The sequence below is a fragment of the Cygnus atratus genome, chromosome 2, assembly GCF_013377495.2.
Source record: "Cygnus atratus isolate AKBS03 ecotype Queensland, Australia chromosome 2, CAtr_DNAZoo_HiC_assembly, whole genome shotgun sequence".
Taxonomy (NCBI): Eukaryota; Metazoa; Chordata; class Aves; order Anseriformes; family Anatidae; genus Cygnus; species Cygnus atratus.
The window spans coordinates 63,326,108-63,348,934 of NC_066363.1; the positions used below are offsets into that span (position 1 = coordinate 63,326,108).

The window sequence follows — 22,827 nt, forward strand, 5'->3', positions numbered from 1 at the left end:
ATTATTCACAATCACATCCTCTCCCCTCTGCTTTCAACTTTCGCTGCTTTTTGCTAATGCTTCATCTCTTTTTCTTATTTCTTACTTGTTTCTCTCAGTCTTCTCATTTTTCCTTGCTTAGATCTCAGTAAGATTCTGGAAGTACAGAAGTTCAATGACGTTAAGATGTTCTCACTGAAATCAGGCTTCTTTAAGTCATCACTCCAGCACCATGATCTGGTTAAAACACTCAGACCAACCTCCCTCAATACCTAACCAACTATCAGGATTTGCCATTTCACTGTCTCAACTTTGTGTAACCTATAATCAAATTTCTCCTTGCCTCAATACAAGGAAGCAAAATAACTATTTTGCCCTTTTTAACCAAGTTGGGGTTGGCAGAGTAAGAGCCACTTTCTTAATCTAGTCTGCTAATAATAGAAGCTTACTGCCAGAGCACGGAAAGCGAACAGATACCTGAACTATTACAATGACAGCAAGAAGCAGTTAACACCTGTTAGTAGCTGGACACCAGTAGGTCATAACTGCACAGGTTATACAGACACTAACTGCAAGACAAGACAAAAACCAAGCTTTTGGGAAAAGTACTAGGAAGAATACACACACCAAATAGCCAAAAGCTTGTCAATGCATTCCAGAAATAGCAAGTCTTATGACATCCTGGAGTGTCACTGCGTGCCATCCCTTTAAAAACTTAAGTTTCTATAATAGTTTTAAAATACTGGTCAAGTTAGATCCATCCAAGTTAAAAGGGTGAAAGAACCTAAATTGAGAGCAGATCCCCACAGTCATAGGGGAATAAAACGTATTAAACATGATTTATTCATCATTTCTGCCTATTCAACAAATAAAATAATGCTTTAAAAACATCTATTTCTCCTTCTGAAAGATTTAAGCAGAGTTGTTTTCTGAGGTACAATATATTCTCTTTAAGCTGTCTAAAATCATTGTTCAAGTTTGGTTTTTCCAGCTTAAATTCAACTCTCAATGAAGCCTAAAAATCCTAACAGATGTTTCAGAGTATAAAACTAAGAGTTAAAGTTTAAATCTTCATTGCACAGCTTCAGCAGTTTGTCTTGAGAGCAGAAAACAAAACCTTATTTCTCAGCCGTTCAGACCTATTTAAGAGCCTTGCCTTGTACCTGAAAATTAAAAATCTGCTTAAGTTTTCTGTTGGTTAAAGTTTAACTGGATCTTTGCAGATATTTTGAAGTTCGGTAGGACACAGTCGCTTCAGAACTAGGGACAAAAAAAATAAGTGAAACTTCTTGACTGATTAAAATTTAAATATAACAATTGAAAACTGACAGAAGCACTATACTATTCTCACGTACAATTTTCTTTTTTTTTGTCTTATTTTAGAAGGAACAGAAAAATAAGAAAACATATCCTGATGATGAGATTCTTCCTACCTGTAATTGCATATGCACTGCTACAAACATAACACTGTAGTCAATATCAGTAATGCCACCATGATTAACTTTATTCCACTCTCAATCATATCCTCATCCTTCACAATGCACCGTTTGCATTCAGATATGCATATAAACATCCAAAAGTTACCATAACAGTTTTTATTAAAAAACTAATTTACATGTTTTTCCCCAGTACATCCATGTTTTTTTTTTTTAAAAAGTACTGTATGTATCAAACATTTAAGGTTTATCCCATCACTGCTGATTCTCTTTGAAGAGCTGTCAACCATCTCAAAGTTTAATGAACTTCAGTATAGCCTCAAGACAAAGCTTTTAGCTTTCTAAAGATATGAGAAGAGGCTTAGTATTTTGTGGCATGAAGACAACATGCCATTAGCAAGTAATCCTGGTGTTTACAGCATTCTTTTGGGAATGATATAAACTCCAAATCCCAAATGATAAGTCATACCCTGCATAAAACTAACACAAGATACATTGAAGTTATTCAGATGAATAGACAGCATTTGAAGTCTGCCAATATTCATATTTTTAACAGCTCTTTAAAGAGGCAATGGTGCAGACTAAGTACAAGGTTTTTGCCTCAGTATAATACACATCTGAAATTAAAAACAAAACATGGAAGACCAATATCTTTACATTTCATTCTTCAGAAAAAGAAGAATCTTAAAGAAAGCATTTAGTAGTCCACTTGTGCTTAAAACATGCGATGTATGAGAAAGCCAAAAGAAAAAAATACACATTTTTGTACACCATGATCAAAAAGATAACAATATAAATTTTCTGAAATTGCACTGTATTTAAAACCATCTACAATCTGCTCCACTTCTATGTATGGCTACTGAGACTGCCTGACAGTTCCTTTTCCATTTTAATTGCCAACCTGCGGAGGCCCTTCAGGGATGAGTGACGTGAAGAAAGTTGTAATAAAGGACCAAGCAGAAGCCATGAATCCAGGCTGCTGCTCTATATTGGCATCTTCACCTGCATCTTCTCCACTGTCTTCATCAATCCCATCATCCATAAGTCGTTCCTTTAAAAACAGAAATTGAACAATTCAACTGCTTCCTTTCAGAGCTCTGACAAAAGTTAAGAGCAGCATTTTCCTACATTAAGTTTTCTCAGAATAGTCTCCTGAAGAATAACTAGCACAAAGAAAGTCTGTGATTGACAGTGATCATCTCTACTTCAGACTGGAAAGATACCAAATTTAACCAGCCTGCATAACAGAGAGGATAACACTGAAAGCTTTCTGGTTGAACCAGCCATATTTCACAAAGCAGTCAGTCCTTCTGTCCAGACATCAATACTCAACTATTAAGAGGGAAAAAAATGAAATAACATTTTCCTGCTTAATCACTACCACTTCGAGATTTGTGCTACAGGTAGTTACACATACTTTACAATATAACACACAGAAATCTTAAAGATATGTCTGCTCTTACCATCTCCTCAAGATCAGGATTATTTGCATTTTGCCCATCACGGTTCCCTTCCACATTATTGGCTGCCTGTTGCTGGCCTCCCTCTTGCCTAAAGGGGAACCATCCAGCCTGGTGTCTACATAAGAAAATGGAACAGCTGAAAAACCTTGTGAAAGGAAGAATTTTCTCCTACCTACTGTATTAAGTTCTTCAAGTGCTTGCAAATGGATGAAGCTCCTTGCATTTTTCCAGAAGTTTAACTTCTAGATAGAATGGGTATTCTTTGATATCTGGGTTAAGAAAGGTCTTGCTAGGTTTCAGCAGCACTGTTTGTAGCACCCTGTGCCAGAAGATGCATAGTTTTCCATAATTAGCTGATGAAATGTTTAGGATACTGGGGGGCTCCTCTTCCCCATTTTTAAGTATTTACATTTTATTATTTTTAAAGGTAGCTTTAATTTTCATAGTTCAAAGTTGACTTTCAATTTAAACTTGAGCTAAGGCTTGAACCACATTACCATTTTAAATTAAGTAAGCCTCTCCTACATTTTCAGATGTCTATATTTAAGTTTCAACTACCACACCTGCATCAGAAACAGAACAATCCATGCAAGTATGCTCATAAAGTCACAAAGATCAGACTACACGTAAGTAAACTGTCAATGAATGACATCAGTCCAAAACATCACATTACTGTCAGTTTTCACTTTTTACATCATTAAGATATTTTGTTTCACTAAAGGAACTGATGACTACAGTATTGATACATCTTAATAAAATGGTCTTCATGATACATCATTAACATATTTTTTTTAAGATGTCCTTGCAATTCTGCCAGATATGACATCCGCTGTTAAAGTAGCTCCCTTATCTCTGCCTAACACAATTTACTGCAAAATTCTATACATTTGATGTATAAATGAGTACAGCTCTGGAGTTTTCCCTTCACATTCAAGCAGTAAAGTTTAAGTTTACACAAGCATACACTTCAGTTACTACATGAACTTCCCTCCTCATCCCAACATCCTTAATTTCCATCCTTAAATTCTACATTTCTACAATACTGACCTGTAAATATCACCAGTATTTAAGCACACTGTTTTAAGTGGTAACCAAGTTACTGTAAAAGGTTCCAGAAATGCTTTTTAAAAAAACGGCTTCTCTGCTCATTTGAAATTCAAATTTGTACACACCATACAAGAGAAGCAGAGCCTAAACTTTCACATTTGAAACATTTCTCAAAGTTTAAAAGATTATACACTAGCTGTATAACCCATGTATCTGCTCTGCAGCTGTACTTAACTGTTGTACTCACAAATAAACCAGTAGCATGGCTCCCATTACCATGACAAACCGACTGAAGGAAGAATAGAAGTATACAATGCTCAGAAGAATAGCTGCTCTAGAGAAAGTGTACATCCAGTCCAGCCAGTCCCGGTTGAAGTCCTCCTCATTAACTACTGGGCCTCCCTGTGCATTCATCTGAACATTCGGGTTTACAGGCCTGTTCTCTTGGACAGCTACATTTGGCACTGCTGCAGGCTCATTTGCAGGAGCATGTTGTGAATTTACAGCCTGAGCAACTGCAGATCTCGCTGATTCAGTGCTGGAAGTCACTTGGGCTGAAACAGCAGCTTGGCTAAAAAAGTCAAATAAAACTTTTGTCAAAAAACATGCACCAAAATGTCTAAACCTATTCTTGCCTTCTTTCCTACACTACTGAAAACAAAGTTTCAGACAGTACAAATCAAAACAAAAAAGCACTTTTTCCTTAAATCTTTACTTATTAATACAATTATCTAATTCCAATACAAAATTGGATTTTGTATTTAGTTGCACAAAATTTATCACTATAAAAACAGCACAGCCAGACAAAATAAGCACAAATACTTTGATGCTGTAAACAATATTTAAGACTTTCCTTTCCATAGTGTAACTCAGCACTACCTAATATAATGCAAACTTACTATTGCATGTAGTACTGACGTGCATACATTTGTTGCCACCATATCATCTGTAAGGGACTGAATGCAGGATACATAGGAAATCCTCCAGCAGATACACCGTGGCCTGGAAATTGGTTGCCTATATTGCTGTAAAAGGAGTAAAAGAAAAATATTCAGTTCAACATTGCCATGTTCTAAAATGCACTGAATTCTAGAAGAAGCATTCTTCATTTGTCCCCCTAAAATGACGCACTGAAGTAACACAAACATGTAGCAAGATCATCCAACCCATTCCAAAAGAGCACAGAGTAAATTAATAAGTGAAGTTATTTCTATAGGAAGAAGATTTATGATTTTGTACTTAGATGTCTGTCACTAGCTGTGTCTCTGGGATAAACAACACGTTAACAGCTTGTTAACTGCAGAAATGTATTCATTTAATTCCTTTTAAGTTCAGAGGTCAGCCTTACAGGAGCTGTGAATACAAAACTTACTAGCTCTATAGCTTTCTTTTACAAATGAAACCTGAAATATCACTAATCACAGACACGAAGAACTACATATAAGCAAAGACAGCAAAACTAACTTTTCAGATACAGCATCTGAAGACCACAACTAAGAGAACACCACAAATACAACTCTTACCCCTTAATACTTTAATTAAAAGGGATTCTCCTACAGGCTTTTAATTCTGTTTCACATGCAAGAGATACAAAGCTCCTATACATCAATTTTAGTTTTGGTTTTGTCTGCTTTTAAACTCATTAGCCTCTCTTACCTCCTAGAGCATATAGCATGTTTTGGCAAGATTTCCAACTCTTTCCCCAAAGATTTTGATGTAGTAAACAAGGACATCTTTCAGGACAGCATGAGAGTACAAAGCATGAAGAAAAGTTTATTCAGACTGCAGGTAGCAAAAGCTGAGACTGCTGTAATTGTACTACGGACTACACCTGTTCCCTAAGTAAGGCACTCCCTGCAAAGATATTACCAAGAGATTTCATTAGTCTCCCAGGCGTTCAGATATACAAGACATGCCCAGAAAGAAAGGTGAGGGGAAGACATTAAAATCTTTTTCCATCTTATACATGAAAGAGCACCTCACTAATTCTGGACAAGAGCCTGCTACACAACTCCATGCATGACCTCTGCTAAAACTCAGTTTGTTATTTTTGAATTCAGTCATTGCTTGTTTTGACAATAGTTTGGAAAAAAAAGTAGTGATAAAGCAAAAGCTACACTCCTGATACCACAGAGATATTCATATACAGTACTCTGTTTCTTTCATAAACTGAAAGGGTGAACTGGTAGCCCTGTTAATAAGCAGTTTCTGAAAAATTCATGTAATACAACAGCAGAGCTTTCAAGCTCCTATACAAAAAACAATCATACTTTTGTCTTTATGGTTGCAAACTTTAAGAATGTTTTTCTAACCCTTGAATTGGCAAGCACTTTGATAACTAAAATTCCTCCAAAATTCAGGAAATAATGACCCTCAAAATGTAAAGACAGTCTTCTACATGGGTATCCTAAGTTCTGTGTCATGACAAATCACAGAGCAATATCTCAACTACAAGTAGGAAGAATTCCGTATGGGGATGAAAACAGGAAGAACCACTGTTTGACCACACTTATTTCCCTAGCTCAGTCACTGAAAAACAGTGCTACCTCAGAACTCGGCAGTGAATTCTGCAGGAATTCACCTTCCCTCCCTCCCCCCGGGAGTTTAGGCTCACTTCTCTTTAAACGTACTGAACAGAGCTCAACAGAAGTTGTGAGGTCTTAAATTAATAGCTCCAAACAAAACATGTATTTTAGGAATATAGGATCTGAGCCTCAATTTTCTTCCAACTCTTTCTGAAATTGCTTTCTCAGTATCTAAAGCTTAAGAGGAGGTTGCAGAAAAAGAAGCTAGCCAAGACAAACCACAGAAGACTCCAGTAATGTTCTTTCCTCTCTCATTAATGTATTTTCGCATTTTGTTTTGTTTTTGTTTGTTTTTTTTTTCTGTTTTGTTTTAAACTGCTTTTCTAGATGTGGCTTTTTGAGAAGCACGCCAACTTTTCAAGTTCTGATGTCATTAATGAGAAGTAGACATCAATATTCAAAAACTGGTTTCTGCGTCAAAAAAATCAAAGTTAAGCAGATTTTGTCAGTGACCTATTACAACTGGCAGACTATTAAGTTAATTTAAGAAATTCAGGAAAACTCTAAACACAGCACAGAGTATTCCAGTGAGAAGAACGTCTCCAAAGGAAGATGCTCTTCCCAGCCAAGCAAGCTGGCTAGCTGTTAGAAGGAAAAGGGAAGTAGCACGTGCTTTCTCCTTATCTTTTTTCTAGGAGAAGGAGAAAAATGGAGTATTTCAAGAGAATGGCAACAACAGCACAAGAGCAGGGAAGCAAAATTGCATAGGCACAGATGTTTCAAAAATATAACAGCAGACTGCAGAAGAATAGTTAGGTATGTCAAAAAAACAGGTTTTAGGTTCAAATGCAGAGGTAGCTTCAGAATATTCTGAAGAGGCACATTGCTCTTTCAGTGACTATAAAGCCCAGAATTACTACTTTCGGTATATGGAAGAAAACTAAAATGATCTAAGTGGGCTTTATTTAAAGGTAATGTATCAGAACACATTAACATTCTGCAGTTACTTAGCTGGTGTCATCATGAAGCCATTGCTCACCACCAGTGGAAAAAAATTATAATGAAGTTTTAACTTCAAACTTAGAAGCTCAGTCTTTATCATCTTGCACCACTGACAATAACTGCATTTGTTTAACATCCTTTAACCCACAAAGATGCCTCATTTACTATTAGCCTCACATGAGGCTGAGATATCAACTTCAAGTGCTATTTCAACATCCTCCACTGTATATTTGCTACTTTCAGAAAACACAGACTGAACAAGTGCTACTGATGAAGCAAAGTTAGCATTTGTGTGCTGGAACATTCTGTATGCTGTCAGTATGTCATTTTGTTGTCTACTTTCAAACATTATTATGTAAACAATAAGAAAACATTTTATTAGGTGGGCTGCCCAACTTGACAAACAATCTCCCTGTCTTCGTGTTTCTTATCTGTTTATTGCTTCCATGTACTCCCTAATCTGAAATGCAAGCCATTGTAGGATTGAGTTCAGTTTGTACCTGCACAGAACAGTAGGGCCTTGAACTAAGCCAATAGGAGCAAACACCATGCTTACTCTCCACAGCACAGAACTGACTTGGTAGAAGCACAGACTACTTGTTCAGTCCCATCTCAAATGTGGATGTTTAGAAAATACCATTTACAAAAATCCTAAAGCAACAGAGTACTGAAATATTACAGAAAACATTTTAAAAATCTGATTTAGCTGTTTTCTCATAGGGTATTCAACCTGGACACTGAAGTCTTGCACCAGAAACTAAGAAACATCAAAACCATCACTTAACTGCCCAAAATTCATATTTCTTATTTGTACTAACTACTTTACTAATGAAAATGTTGCAAGACGCCCAAGGAATTGGACTCATGTATTTTCAAGTGTCTAGAGACAATTCCCCATCAGTAGAGTCTATAGTTCATCATACAGCTAGAATAAAACTGCGTTTGGTCATGAAACCAAGAAAAATCCATAAGACAATGGAAGTTTCAGCTACAGATCTTCATTGTTCTTAACAAGCCTCAGTCCATGTATAAATTACATTAATACTGAATTTCATTGCCCCAGATGATGTTTAAGAGTAGCTGAAAAAATAGAAGGCATTTCTTTTTGCTAGAATACAGGTAGCAGAGTGCTGAAGCAAAAACAGATGCATCTATCTGAGAAGGCTACTGACAGCACTAAAAAGGGCATTTCAAGAAGACAGTGGACTACAACAGGTGCTAGCCCAGACTTACTATTTAGGGTAGAGCCAGTGCCTAGTAGTCCAAAGCAAGGATATACCTAAGGCTCTGATACTATACAACTAAATTGCTTTTACAAAAAAGAAACAACCACCACACACACTAAGATTATTTAGGGTGCATCTATTCTAGCATTTGTGATTTCTGTTCAGATCAGGTCTGTGCTCTTGAAACTAGTCTCCAGTCATTTCCTCTCACTAGTTTTTTTTGGTTGCACCACAGAATGCTCTTGGATCACCACCTGGATTCCTTTTGAATTACACTAAGTTGAAAGATATGATTCAGACACATTGCTAATGCACTTCAGCAACAAATATGCAACTGTGCCAGCTGATCAAATTAGACCTAGTCCAAATAAGACAAAGTCCTGAAATACATGCAGTGCTGATGTCAGGTTCTCAGCACCTCCTTCAGTCTACAGAACCACACCTCTCAGTCCACATCACTTGCCAATAGACAGACAGCCTTAGAATAACTTAATAAAAAAATATGCTCTTTTAAACAGTCATGTCTTCTAAACTGATTCCTCCTGTATTTTTTTTTAACTGAATTTCTTCAGCTAAAAGGCTGAACAACAGTTCTGTTGTCTTTCTCAAGTCCAAAGGCTATCCAGCTCGTCACGCATACTGATAGAAAAAAACTCATGCTCAGGGTACATACTTGTGAAAAGCTAATTAAAAAAAATAAACCACCTTAGAGATGAATAATGCAACATGCAAAAAAATTGCTTCCAGAATTAACTTACAGTACACTGAACTGCAGTCAACTTAGCATCACCTAGGTTTGTCACAAAGGCGAGCATAACCACTTCCGCAAAGATTAATGTGGTCAGAATAACAGAGTACTCCACCCATTGCAAAAGAACTCTCTTCCCAGCAGAATACATGAAAACTAGTAAGACTAGTAAAGTCTACACAAATTCTAACAGGAGAGTAACTGAAAATGCATTTAACTTTGGTTAATTTAACAGTTCTTAACACATTCTTCCCAGTGACAGAAACAATTGCTACTGTTAGTAGATTCATAGATTGTTTTTGTGGGTGTCCCCCACCACATTCTTCAAAATCCCTGGAAAATAAACAGCACTATACTAGAACACCTTGTGAGAAAGAAGTCTTGAAAAGTGTTCCCTGAGGAAATGACAATTATCATATCAGAATGCACTATCCTCCCTTGGAAGAAATTTTTAAAGGGGTTTATAAAGTTGTAAAGGTCATGGGTCATGCAGGCTAAAAAAATTCTTAAAGATGCTTTTTAAGTGGGGGAAAAAAGACAATTTTGAAAGTTAAATACCAGATGTAATCAAGAAGTAAACACACTGGTTATATATGAAAATATTTTAACTTTGTACATTCACAAGCACTTACGGGTACTCAGAATACCTCATTATTTCTATAACTGAATCCAATATGGACAAGTGAAGAGTTGCATCCCATTAAAAAGTCAAAAATTAAGAACCATCACATTTGGTAACATTTTAGTCTTGATTATTACAATAGAGGACTAGAAAGAGCAACCAGACAATCATTTGATCACTTACACTGCTAACTACATCCACTAGATAAACATTGAAACTGCCCTCATCAACAGAAAGTTAAAAGCAGAAAGCATAAAGTGAAAGAGAACAGTTTGAAGGGGAGCACCAAGAACACTTACTCTTTGAATGACTCCTGTCTTAAAACATTAATGTTCATAGAAATTTCTAAACGTGACTTATGCTTCAAGATGAAGTAGCCAAATCATTTTGCAGAGTGTGCAAGAATCAATTGTAACAGAACATTTAAAAAGAGTATGGAAAAGATGAGGATTGTTTTAATTTCACTTACCCTTGCATTAAATAAGGGAACTGGTGGCTTGGTATGGGATTGCTTTGTGCTTGTGGAAGATTACGATGCCTCACTCCATCTGCACTAGTGTTCAAAGATGTAGATGAATCTTCTTGGTTTGTGGATGAGGCAGCAGTTGATCCAGAATAGTTCATATTCTTTAAAATAAATAAAATTGACATTGGGGATATTTTCACTACAGTAACAAGAGTTTACAACCGTGTCTTAAGAAAACGGTTTTATTGTGTATATAAACAGACAAGTCCACTGGGGTTTTATTGAATCTGGCAAGCTTTTAGTAAAAAAAATGCACTCAGGTGCACATATAAAAAAGTGAAGTTTCAAAAAGCTGCACTGAACTAAAGCTTAATTCAGAAAAAAGTACTTAGCAGCAACAAATTCTAGAGGCTATTGTTAACAAAAGTAACTACAAGCTCAGGTTATGAATATCAGAGACAAGTTCCTGCTGTAAAATAAAATACCCCTCCCTCTGTCCTTGTTTTCAGTTTCCTCTTCTATTTTTCTAATTAACCTCTTCACTGTACCAGCTGCACAATCCAAATTACCGTGCCAACTGCTTGGGCTGGAAAAGCGAATAACAGAAAAGTAGCTGGGAACTACTTAGGCTCCAAGAAACCCATCTAAATAGACTGTCAGGACTTCAATGTTTTCCAAGATAAATACTTAATCCTAGAAGAACAAACAGCTGGCTCTCCTAGGTTACATGTCACCAGAATAAGACTGTAATTTGGCCATAGAGATGCATTATTTTAGTTTTATTATATCCCCAAACCCTACTGCTAAGCATTATTTTAATGTTTACTCAGTAAAAAATCCTCTTCAACTTTGACAACTCAGGAAGTGAGGAGCTGCAATTATGTAAAGACATCCGTATCACATTTGCCCTACAAAGGAAAACAAGAAAAATTTACCACTAGACAGGGGGAAAAAAGCAAATGCAAGAATAAAGGCCATTCAAGCTTTGGGATTAGGTTGACTTTCAAAGTATTACAAATTTGACGCCGTGCACACTGACTGCTTTAAGCAGTCATTAATAGGTATTTAAATTCATTATTTACAGCAATGTAGCAATAAAATAAGGGAAGCCCTCTCTGTATTTCTATTGCTGTTTGCAAGCATGAACAACGTAAATACTATCCACTCTCTTCAACTGTTTAAAGTGCTACTTTATCTGTCTGTTGAACAGCAATCAGAAACAGTACCCTATCAATAGAAGAACCAAGCTTATTATTGAAAGGGTAATCTACCCACCACTGATGAAGACTAACAATTTTGTACGCTCTCCTTTCTGACTAACCTTCACAAATCACTTACTGATACTACCAGCTCTGAAGAAAGCCAGGAGAATTACAGTGATGACGAGCAAGTCATCAACAGAAATATTACCTTCACTTCTATTAAAAATGAGTACAACTAAAGAACACCACCATTTCCCAGTTCCGAACAGAACGATGTGAAGGGTGAATGGAAGAACTGCAAGCACACCAAAAAAGGGTTCTTTGAACAATTAACTAAAAAAAATTAAATGACAACTTTCTACTCCTCATCACCTTACAGACTATCAACACTATGACTACCTTGAAACTGAGTAAGTACTGTCCAATTCTTGTCAAGCAGAATGAACACTGGCCAAGTACCACCTCTCTCAAAACAAGGGCACTAAATTGACTGGTCTCTCTTCAGTAGAGGAGATATTTGCAGAACTAATCAGAACTCAGTTTAAAGTCTAAATACACTAGTCAGTTTCTGGCAAAGATACAGCACATTTTTCTCTCTCTCCGTGTTCCTGTTCCATAAAGGAAACGTGGAAAAGAAAGAATAGCTTAGAAAAAGTAGTGCTTTATCATCTAATAAACATGATGGCGTTACTATTTGAAAGTTCACATTTATTTAAAATGACATCCTTAAATAATCAAGTCTAATTCTAGAAATTCATATGACATACTCTACTTTCACCACACGTTTTTACAGTCAGATTTTAGGAATGAAAAGAACTTGCTGGAAAGCTTCCTTGCTGTAGAAGAAATTCATGTCCTGTGTATGAAAAAACTCACTGAGCTACTGCTGGAGGTTGAAGCTCCGTGACCACCTCTACTGGTGCTGGGTTTTGGAGAACTTGGGGGTGTCCGGGAAGTACATACCAGATGAACCATATGATATTCATCTTGCTAAAAATCAAAGAGATTGAAGAGCTAAAGTAACAATATTTGCAAAAAACAAGCAAAAACTGTGTTTAAATATCCCCCTTCAAAGTTTCCCTCGTATTCAGTATACATACATTAAACAAAATGGACACCACAAAGCAAAAGTTGAGCCTAGAACAAGAGAAGCCTCCTGTTTCTCAACTAAAAGTTTTCATAGTAGCTGTCCACAATCACATACTAAGCATTCACTTACCCCTAGTTTCCCCTAAAATTGCAGTATAGCAGAACCAACAGAAAACCACAAGGAGAAACGTGAGAAAGCACAGATGATGCTTTGACTTTTATTTTGGGAAAACCTCACTCTTTGCAGTGCTCAAAGTTAAGAATGCCTACATTTGCGTTGAGATTTAATGAGAAGCATTATTCAATAAAAATCATGGTAAATGAAAAATGTAGGAGCTGGAATTCTATGATTAGTCCAAGATAAGAAAAAAATACCAGCTATTGCCTGCACCTCACTGCAGTCTAAGCTCAACCCAAGCCTATCCTTCAGGCACCACCCATTCAAAAAGTCCCTGCAGATATTCCACGCCCAGGGAACACTATTCAAAGTGCTAAACAGGGCTTCAGTATTTCTAAATGCTTGACAGCAAGGAAGGGAACAAGTGGCACCACTCAAAGCCACGCCAGCAATGCAAGTTATCAGCCTACACCAATTCTTCATGAATATGCTCCCCCATCAAATATGGATGCTATAACAGCTTCAATCTGAGGCTATTCTACTATGTCAAATGAAAACAGCCCATTATATCAGCATGCCTGAAGCTCATATGGCCATAGCAACAAGAACAGCTATGACTGTATTTAAGTTGCACGCTATAGCTTCCTAGTAACCAAATTTTATGTACAAAAATACTAGAAAAAATATTCCCTTCTGAAATCAGCATGGTGCAGTCAAGCTGCAGTATTTAATGTGATGGCATTTAGAAATACTGCTTGTTTTCAACTAAAAAAAAATAAGTGTGCTTTCCACATTTTTAAAGTTTTAATCTTTAGGAACAAAAAACTAGATAACTGCTTTTGTACACCATAGTGCAGCCCAGCTAGCACAGCCTATCCATACCCAGACTTTTCAACCCCTCTGCACATAGCAGTTCCTAGTGGCAAGCATGGCCTTGCTTTCACACAGCCACTTCCTACAAGCCGGTGACAGCACACAGTGATCAGAGAGCACTGAACACCAGCCATCAGCATTGTGACCAAGCCAAAAGCCTTTCACCTAACTACTTACCTTCTTTCTACAGAAGGCCTTATGCCACTTGGAGAAGTAATGGAAGGCAGAAATACTGACAAGCTTACAGTGTACAGCTTTATTAAATGGGACAATTTATTGTAATATGTTTTTATTCCATATACAACATGTCTGATATCACTATGCTTAAGGAGTCCCACAACATCCAGCCTCCACGTGTTTTATATCAGCAAAATGACACCACTCAGTATCTAAAAGCAAGTATCATAAAACTAATTTGAGAGACTTAGTAAATCCTCTGATAATATCAGGAACTTAGATCTAGACAATTAGGAAGAATACAGCAGAGAATTAAGTTTAAATTCAGAGCAATCATACTTTTTTTTTTTTTTTTTTTACAAAAACTCAAGCAGAAAGAACATTTCTTCCAACAAAAGTTTTTAACTTTGTACTTATGACTAATTAGTAAGTTTCTGTAACTAAACCCAAGGCCTGTACCTACTCAAGTGCCTTTAAAATCAAACACATCCCCTGAATATTAAACACAGACATTAGTTAGTCAGAAATCTCTTCTCTAGCACATAAAACAAGGCTCGAAGTTGTTTGTGTTTTCTAAAATCAGTCTGCTGTAGGCAGGCCAAGTGAATTTAAGGGATTCAGACTGACTGCATTTTGCCCTTCGTAAGCATAGCTATGCTGTGAGCTATGTTAGATAACCATTTTCATGAATGTTTAAGCATTACTGGATATATACTGGATGGCAATATTTCAGGTGCAGTTCTGTAATAAAACTACAGAGAGTAAATTTTAATCTTTTGGGGTAAACACAAACTATGTAAAGTTTCTTTCACAATCCAGACTGTGAAGGAACAACAGCTTTAGCCTGTTCAAGCAACACTCAATATTCCTCTGCATCTTTTTCTTTACATATAACATAGAAATTCAGTTCCCCACTTTTACTAAAGCTTTACTCTCTTTTGGAGACCTTCCTCCGTATTAACATAAAAATGTAACTAACTCTGCAGTTTGCACACTGATTTTAACTTTAGAAGTTTGCCAAAAGAAGTATTATTACCAACACTCAGGTACTGTACTACAAAGCTTATATATTTAATATTAAAAATTGTAATAACAGTTTAATGAATTAATATATTCTCTAAATAGAGCTATTGATCCTGGTCTGTTTACAGGAAATTTAAAGAATAGTCAACATTGCACTATGTTTTCTGTTACCATCAAAATCAAAACACACAAAGTTCTTGATAATCTTAAATATCATATTGACTTAAATATCATTTTATACATTAAGAACTTTAACTTAATGTCCCTATTATTTTGTAGCATCCAACCAAGCTATTTAACCCAATCAGAGAGCCAAGTGCATGTATTTCAACATTTCCTATGTAAGATTCCACGTGTACTCAGGACTTGGATTTAATTAGCATGTTACCTAAAGAATCCAAAGTCAGACTACTAAAACTATTGGTTTCCATGATAAGCCAGCAGAATAAAGGAAAAGTTACAAAAAGAAAAAAAAGCAAGAACCTACAAGTTTGTAAACGTTAGCAGGAACAGCTAATACCTGACAAATAAAGCCAGGACAATAAACAGATTTCCCAACAAAACCATTCAATTTAGAAGTCTTTTCTTGCATATAGATGCTTTATCCTTATTTTGCTTACACAAGTCCTGTTTGTTTTTTGTGTTTTAAATGCAAGTTCTTGGATTTAAGAATGTACAGGAAATGAAACAATGCCCCAACCTAACAGAATTCTGTTAAATGATCCCACTTGGGTCAAAGCAGTAACTGTCCAAAAAGAGTCATTCTACATTGCATATTACCTGTTTGGTACTTGGATAGGCTAATCACTCTCACCATTTGGAAACATCCCTCAATCCACAAGTATCACAATCCTACAAACAAGGGATACTTGAAAATACATTTTCCAGAACATATCAGCATTATATGTTTCATCACATTCTATCTTACCAATAAAAAATTGAAGTCAAACAATACAAATCTAAACTATTTCCCAAAAAGTGTTTTTGCTCAAAAAAATCATATGGTGTTGATATAAAGCTTACTTTTCTGAGAACATCTTTCAGCTGCAGGTGATCAGGAAGCAGTCTGCCAGAATACACCAGTCTCTGATCCTTTGTAGACTAGGAGATGGGACAAAGAAAGGAATTTAGCTTTTTCCAGCTGTACAGATATACAGCTGGAGATAATATTTGCAAATGAGTAAAATTCCTTATAATTCCAACCACCAATGGACAGCCTTTAAAACACTTCAGAGGCCTTGCAACTCCAACTAACAAATTACATCTGAAAAAGCTCTCCTATTATGCACTCAGCAAGAGTGCTGTAACACTTAACATCACTTAACTGGCAAATGCTCCTCAAGAAAACTATTAAGTATATTTGAAAATTCCTTTCTTTTCAGTAAGATTTGCTCTTCACCCTGCTCTCATTCCCATACACTTCTTGGGAAAGTAGATGGAAATATTGCTCAGGCAAGGAAAATAAAAACAAAAATAGTTAGTAGAATGACAGAATGATAATTAAAACGTGCAGGAGAAGAGCATAAGTTTCAATCTCTTTCTGTATGGAATTTCTGTCCATTCCCAAACCCCTTCTCCCACACCTACCCCACCCACCAAAAAAAAGGAAAAAACAAGAAGAAACAAGCAGCAAGGCATTAAAAATCCCTAAGAAGCAAAAGGACTTGTTTTTTTAAAGGGAGTCTTCAAGTTTTGGTAAGCTTTTTTTGCCTGGTCTTACACTTCCACACTTCAATATTGCTCAGTAAAAAGTTTTTTTTTTTTAAATGGTATGCTATTTGTAAGGCAGTAACATTTAATTACTCTCAGCTGAGGAGATCATAACAAAATTCTTGTTACATTGAAACTGCATGTGGGGTACCTATCTACAGAAAGGTGTCCAGTACAGTCAAGCATCTAAGTAACACACTGTAACTTTGTGAATGAACAGTTAGTTTAAAAAAAAATTAAAAGAACTTTAAAGAAAATCCAACTATTACCAACATAAGTTCATTTCAACTACTTTCTTGCATTAAGAATCAATCCAACAGCTTTTTATCACTTGAAGAAGTACTAACCTAACCAAATGCTAGATGAAGAAATCTGGCCTACCATCAGTGGAACAGATATGCGTTATCAGCATGAAATATTTGAAGAATTTCCCCACCACACATACAGCTAGTCTTTCAACACCTCTCCCCTTTCTCCTGCATCCTTCTGTTACCGATTCTGCAGTCATAGGCGTGCTAATACTACGACCCAAATTGCTGAAAATCAGACCTATAAAATAAAAGAAAAGCTTTCCAAGAAGTCCTGATATTTTTTCTTGCTGTAACCTAGTCCAGCAGAAAACAGAAGAGTTACAGAACGTGATTTCCCCCCTAAATATTCTAGTCATATCACAAGATTTATAGATGCTCTAAGCAAAAACTGTAAGGATACATTGGATGAGAAGTTTTTGCTTTTAAAAAAATCCAAATTCACATTAGATGTCCATGACTAAATACATGCCTTTAAATAGGCAGAAATGGTTCAATACTATATGTGGCAAGTTAGCTGCCATCACTTATACTGAAGAATCATTTTCTTCATTCTGTATTTCTCTCTAATTAGTGACATAATAAACCATTTTTATAAGTCTCACAACACAGAACTTAATTTGCAGCTCCAATGGATAAATAGCGCAACAAATTGAAAGTCATCACTGCACTATTTATATTTAAAAAAAAAAATCAACAAAGAAGCCACTCTCTCATACCAAACTAAGTTCTTTTGAACTACACCATCTTGTTGGCTGCTCCTTTCAAGCAAGAACAGGCTGCTAACAGGATACAAGTTTACTTGCATTTTGTATCGGGGAAAGGCCTTCTTAGATAAACTAGAATTTGCTGCATGTATCAAGAACACAGAAAACTTTGATTTCCTAAGTTAGAAGCTTGCTGCTTTGATCAGTAGAACCAGAAGAAAAGTCTCAGAAACCCCATTTCTGGATCCTGAGAGAGGTACTCTGGAGATTAATTAGAACAAGTAAGCAGTTAAAACAAATAAGAAGGCCTAACCCAAATACTCTGTATCATCATCCAATAAGGATGGGGCCACACTATTTTTGCCTGTCCCACTGATAATGCAGCTTCCTAACCAGGTTAGAATGACCCTGCATATCTACTACATAATCCTGAGCAATTCATTTCATCTCCCTTAAAAACAAAAAAGCTTACTTATGTTGAATACTGATAAACACATTAAGCCAGGGACACTAACGCAGGAAGAAGAGGTCTTAAACCCCATGCTCCTCCCCACTTAACTTAAATACCTAACCATGCATCACAGGAATTACCACTTGCAATTCTCATGGTTAAAGCCATCCTGGAATTCTGAAGCGTGGGTTTGTTTGTTTTTAATGCAGATGGAAGAAAAATAAACAATAATTGTTTAGTAATAGAATAAATAATTCTTGTGATAAACAAGAAAACACAGCAGTTCACATATATGCCAAAGCAAATGGAATAGGCATTCAACTCATCCTCTGCCAGAGGAGATTCGCTAACACAGCTCCTGCTTCGAAGAAAAACATGCTCACTGCTAGACCAAATGATGAACCATGACAGAAAAAGACTTCAAAAATAATAATAATAGTGGCCCCATTTTCAGAAGCAAATTCAGAACATCAGATGAAACGATTCTAGAACCTAAAGGCTAAAGGCTCATACCTGAGATGGATGGAAAAAGATGGTTTCCTGATCACAATCCCAAAGTTATGAATTTAAAATCAACAACTCAGTGTTTTTTTTTTTCCCCTTCCATTTTTCAAGCAGGATTCCTTCTGCAGTGTTTGGTCCAAGTTAAATATGCCAAGAACATTATCAAAACAACCAAGCCTAAAATGATGCAACAACTTCCTTTAGCATAGTCTCTAATCTATCTCCACTTTCAGTTACAAAACATCTGCTACTTGGTCACCCAGCCCCTCTGCCACAGGGAATAAAAATACAAAGAACCACATCTGGTTAGAACTGTGGGCAAAATACATGCTAGCTGACAGGTACAGGGGACAAGAAACAGCAGGCTTAAATCAATGTTTCTGGGCATAATCAATACAGTTGTTAATGTGCTGAATGCAAGATCTGCCAGATCTGAGACATACAGGTTGGCTTTCCAAGTTTTCTTAAATAAAGATTTCTTTTAGGGAAGTTATAACAAGTTATTTACAAATATCAACTTTAGTATAGGCCTGCAGGCTAATTTAACACTGATTTAAACCCATCTAGCCTATTCAGTGACTTACTAAGTTAAGTATGCCAACTTTAACAATGACTAACCCAATTTAAATCTGCCTATACTTGGCATTTGTATGTACTTAAGTCATCCACACAAATTAATCTAATAAAATCTCAAACAACACTGCCCCAAAGCCTAACTTCTCACTTGCCTATGTCAACCATCTCATTTGATAATAATATACTCTTAATAGATACTAAATTCAGTAAAAGTATTTACCAGTTGCCATTAGTTTTCCAATTAGAAAAGACACTATTTTACCTATGTGTATAGGAGAATAAGGTACAAGCCACACATGAGACTGTACACCAGCAGTAACAGCTGATTTCTATTTTGCACCCTTAATTTCAAGAACACTGCAATACTTGTATGAAGCATCTGTGTTCTGATGTACTCTAACACTTTAAAATAGCGCAGTAATGTAAGTTGTTTCCAGTATCTACCACATTCATGGAACATAGAAATCTGACTGACAAGCTTCTGACACTGCTCTGCTTAAAAAAAAAAAAAAAAAAAGGAAAGAAAAACACTCCTAAAAGCAGTTTTAAATAAATCTGAAAAAGTAGTAAGATTATGTCAAAAAACATATCAAGACAAAGATAAATTTTTCAATTTTACCATACGGAGAAGACAACTTTCTTCACCTCCCATATTAGATTAATTTGAACGGATCTATGAAATAATAATATTGTGTTTAGTTACAAGTAAAGCTAGTAAGCACAATAAATCCAAATTAAATTGAATTAGAGATAGCTTTCATTAAAGAAACTCTTCCGTTCTTTAATCCATAATAGTTTGGGGAGTATTATGAACTACTCTTGTGAATTTTAATAAAGAGAGGCACGTTGAGGAATCCATTGCCAACAGAAAAAAAGACATTTCAAGCAACCAAAATTTAACATTGTAACACTGGTTAAAACAATGCAACATAAAAACCATTTGTTCGTTAAGGATTCTTCCTAGAAGCCCAATTCAGCAAGATCACTGGATGAGTCAGAAAAGTAGTGTTTAAACACAAATACGTCACAGAAGGACATTCTGGCAAGGAAGCAGCAGTCAACTGAAGTCACGTATTTGTTTCTTTTACAGTGGATCTGCTCTCTTAGAGGAGAATTAATGAGCAATAACAACTAAATCCACAAATTCTTAAATATCACTTAACAGAACTCAATCTACCAGTGATACTGCCTAAAAATTGTTGACTGCTGTTCTCCTGCTTTCTCCAGAAGGAAGAAATCCTTCTCAGACACAAAGATATTGTTTACTTCCACTTCCACCCTCCTCCCCACCCCCAAAAAAGAAACTAACAATGCCACTAGTTAGTATTCACCTCATTCAATAAAAGAATCATTTACAATATAAATGGAAGCTTTGTCTGATGTTTTGTACAGCAAGGTCTAGGCCCTACATGCTGCTGCAAGGTAGAGGGAGAGTCAGCACTGCCTTTATATGGTTTTCTGGAACAAATCTTCATAAAAGTCAAATGCACTGTTTTGTATAACTGCCGTTTAGTAACACTACAGTTTTTCATAACTGCTAGATTTAGAACTTACAGAACTTCAAAATAAAATGCATTTTTCTTGGGGACTAAAGAGCTATAGATTTTTACACAAAGTTTCAAAATAGTTACAACTGTCATACAAGTTTGTAAACAAATGAGAAGACAGTTTTCAGCCCTGACTCAAAAAACATCATCCCAAAGGAAAAAGGAAACAATTCTGGAAAGGTTGCCCAATTGGATGTTTCAAATAATATTATGAATAATCACCTACCTGTTCCACCACCATCTAGTGAACTTGGGGGTAACTTTAGCTACACCACTGGAATCATTTTAGAGAGAGCTCTTATATTTACAGAAATGGGTATAGAAGATAGCTACATCCCAGTTCCTATACAAGCAGAGAGCTAATAAATACTTCAGCACTACCACCTTTCAGAATACTGCTTTTTTTAACGGCGCAGAAGAGAAGCTAGCTTGCATGTGCTGAAAGCAGAGAGCCAGCCACTGTACTTACAGACACAGCTCTGGGGAAGCAGGTCCCTTGCTTGTTTACGCTGCAGAGCGCCCAGCCTAAACCCTTGCCTACAGCCCAGGCCCCACGGCACCCCCGCACAAGCTGTCCCGACAGCTCACCGGCTTGCTGGGGTACACCTTAGAGAGGTGCGACTTCAGCTTGCCCACGGTCCAGTCCAGGAAGCAGCTGACGGTCTGGTCGGCGTACTTCTGGTTGGGGGCCTTGATGATGAGGGTCACCGGGGGACCCACGACGCCCTGCTCCATGCCGCCCCTGCCCCTCTCTCTCCCCCCCCCCCCCCCCCCCCCGGGGCCACACGAAGCCGCTGGAAGCTGCAGGAGCTCAGGGCGGGCTCAGCGGCCGGAGCCCAGCTCCCTAAGACGGCCGGGGACGCCCATGGCCGCGCTCCCTCCCTCTCGTAAAATGGAGACCGGAAGCGCGGCCTTCCTCCTCCTCCTCCTCTTCTTCCTCCTCCTCCTGCTGCCGCCGCTCCCCCGCACGCCGCTGGGGGGCGCAATGCGCAGGCGCGGGGCCGCCGGGCAGCGGAAGGGGGGGGACACAAAATGGCGGCCGAGGGGGCTGGAGGGAGGGAGGGGGGGAAAATGGGAGGGGGTTGAGGTGATGTCGTCAGCGAGCCCCCTGTCAGCGGAATTAAAACTTTGTTATCTGTGTGTCCTGCCTCCGTCACCACCGTCTGGGAACGCCTCGGCCTGTTTATCCTCGCGGGGTCGCTAAATAACCGTGTTACAAACCTGAATGGCACGGGAAGGGGGTGCGTGCCTTATGTCACACAAGAGGCCTGTGTAAAATCATAAAGCATGTTTCTGGAGTACCGGTTTAGCTTTGTAAACTTGTAATCACCCACATGATTTTCAGTTTCTGAGAAGAAAATCTTTTAAAGAGTAACCTTCAAATCTGACAGACAAAATGACAAGGAAGGGAAAGTTAATATTTCTGCAGGTGATCCCTGCAGTAAAGGCTGTTCTCATTAACTAGATCTAAACAACAACTTGCTTATAAAAATACTTTCAAATATCTATTAAACCAAGAAACAAAGCTGTGCTATTTCTATCAATCTTCAGATGTAATTACTGAAGGCACAAGACTTTCTGTCAGGTTTAATTTTTCAAGAAGAATCACAGAATCACAGAATATCCAAATTGGTAGGGATCCACAAGGATCATCGAGTCCCACTCCTTGGTCCCCCCAAAGGACCACCCAAAAAGGAAAAAAAAAAAAAATCATATGTCTGAGAGTGTTGTCCAAATGATTCTTGAATTCTGGCAGGCTCGGTGCTGTTACCACTGCCCTGGACAGCCTGTTCCATTTCCTGACCACCCTCTTGCTGAAAAAACTTTTCCAGATATCCAGCCTGACCCTCCCCTGTCACAGCTTCAAGCTGTTCTTTTGGTTCCTATCACTGGTCCCCAGAGAGCAGAGCTCAGAGCCTGTCTCTCCACTCCCCTCACGAGGAAGCTGTAGACAAGGATGAGGTCTCCCCTGTCTCCTCTTCTCCAGGCTGAACAATCCAAGTCGACTGTGTCCCTTTAATGCCAAGG

At 37.4% G+C, this 22,827-nt stretch overlaps 1 protein-coding gene across 7 annotated transcripts; it reads right to left on the reverse strand.

The window, feature by feature from the left end:
* Positions 1-1,458: 1,458 nt before the first annotated feature.
* HERPUD2 (HERPUD family member 2) lies at positions 1,459-21,771 on the reverse strand. 7 transcript variants are annotated; one of them, XM_035552401.2, is made up of 9 exons: positions 21,269-21,283; positions 19,872-19,925; positions 16,020-16,097; positions 12,593-12,706; positions 10,518-10,675; positions 4,825-4,950; positions 4,173-4,496; positions 2,879-2,993; positions 1,459-2,466 (listed from the first exon to the last, which is right to left on the reverse strand). In XM_035552401.2, exons 2-9 carry the CDS (start codon positions 19,902-19,904, stop codon positions 2,305-2,307), a joined length of 1,110 nt encoding a protein of 369 aa, XP_035408294.1. In that variant the 5' UTR covers positions 19,905-19,925; positions 21,269-21,283; the 3' UTR covers positions 1,459-2,304. The 7 variants fall into 7 exon arrangements, with proteins under 7 accessions (XP_035408294.1, XP_050564632.1, XP_035408292.1 ...); XM_050708675.1 differs by lacking the exon at positions 21,269-21,283 and adding an exon at positions 20,190-20,209; XM_035552399.1 differs by lacking the exons at positions 19,872-19,925; positions 21,269-21,283 and adding an exon at positions 21,388-21,771.
* Between the last annotated feature and the right edge of the window lie 1,056 nt (positions 21,772-22,827).

Excerpts from the sequence above, each read along its gene's own strand:
- HERPUD2 (XM_035552399.1), bottom strand. The coding sequence starts at position 21,534 with ATGGAGCAGGGCGTCGTGGGTCCCCCGGTGACCCTCATCATCAAGGCC. Across the intron at positions 12,707-16,019 it reads TGAAAGATGTTCTCAGAAAA|CAAGATGAATATCATATGGT; the intron begins GTAAGCTTTATA and ends TTTGATTTTTAG. Across the intron at positions 4,951-10,517 it reads TTCCCTTATTTAATGCAAGG|CAATATAGGCAACCAATTTC; the intron begins GTAAGTGAAATT and ends CTCCTTTTACAG.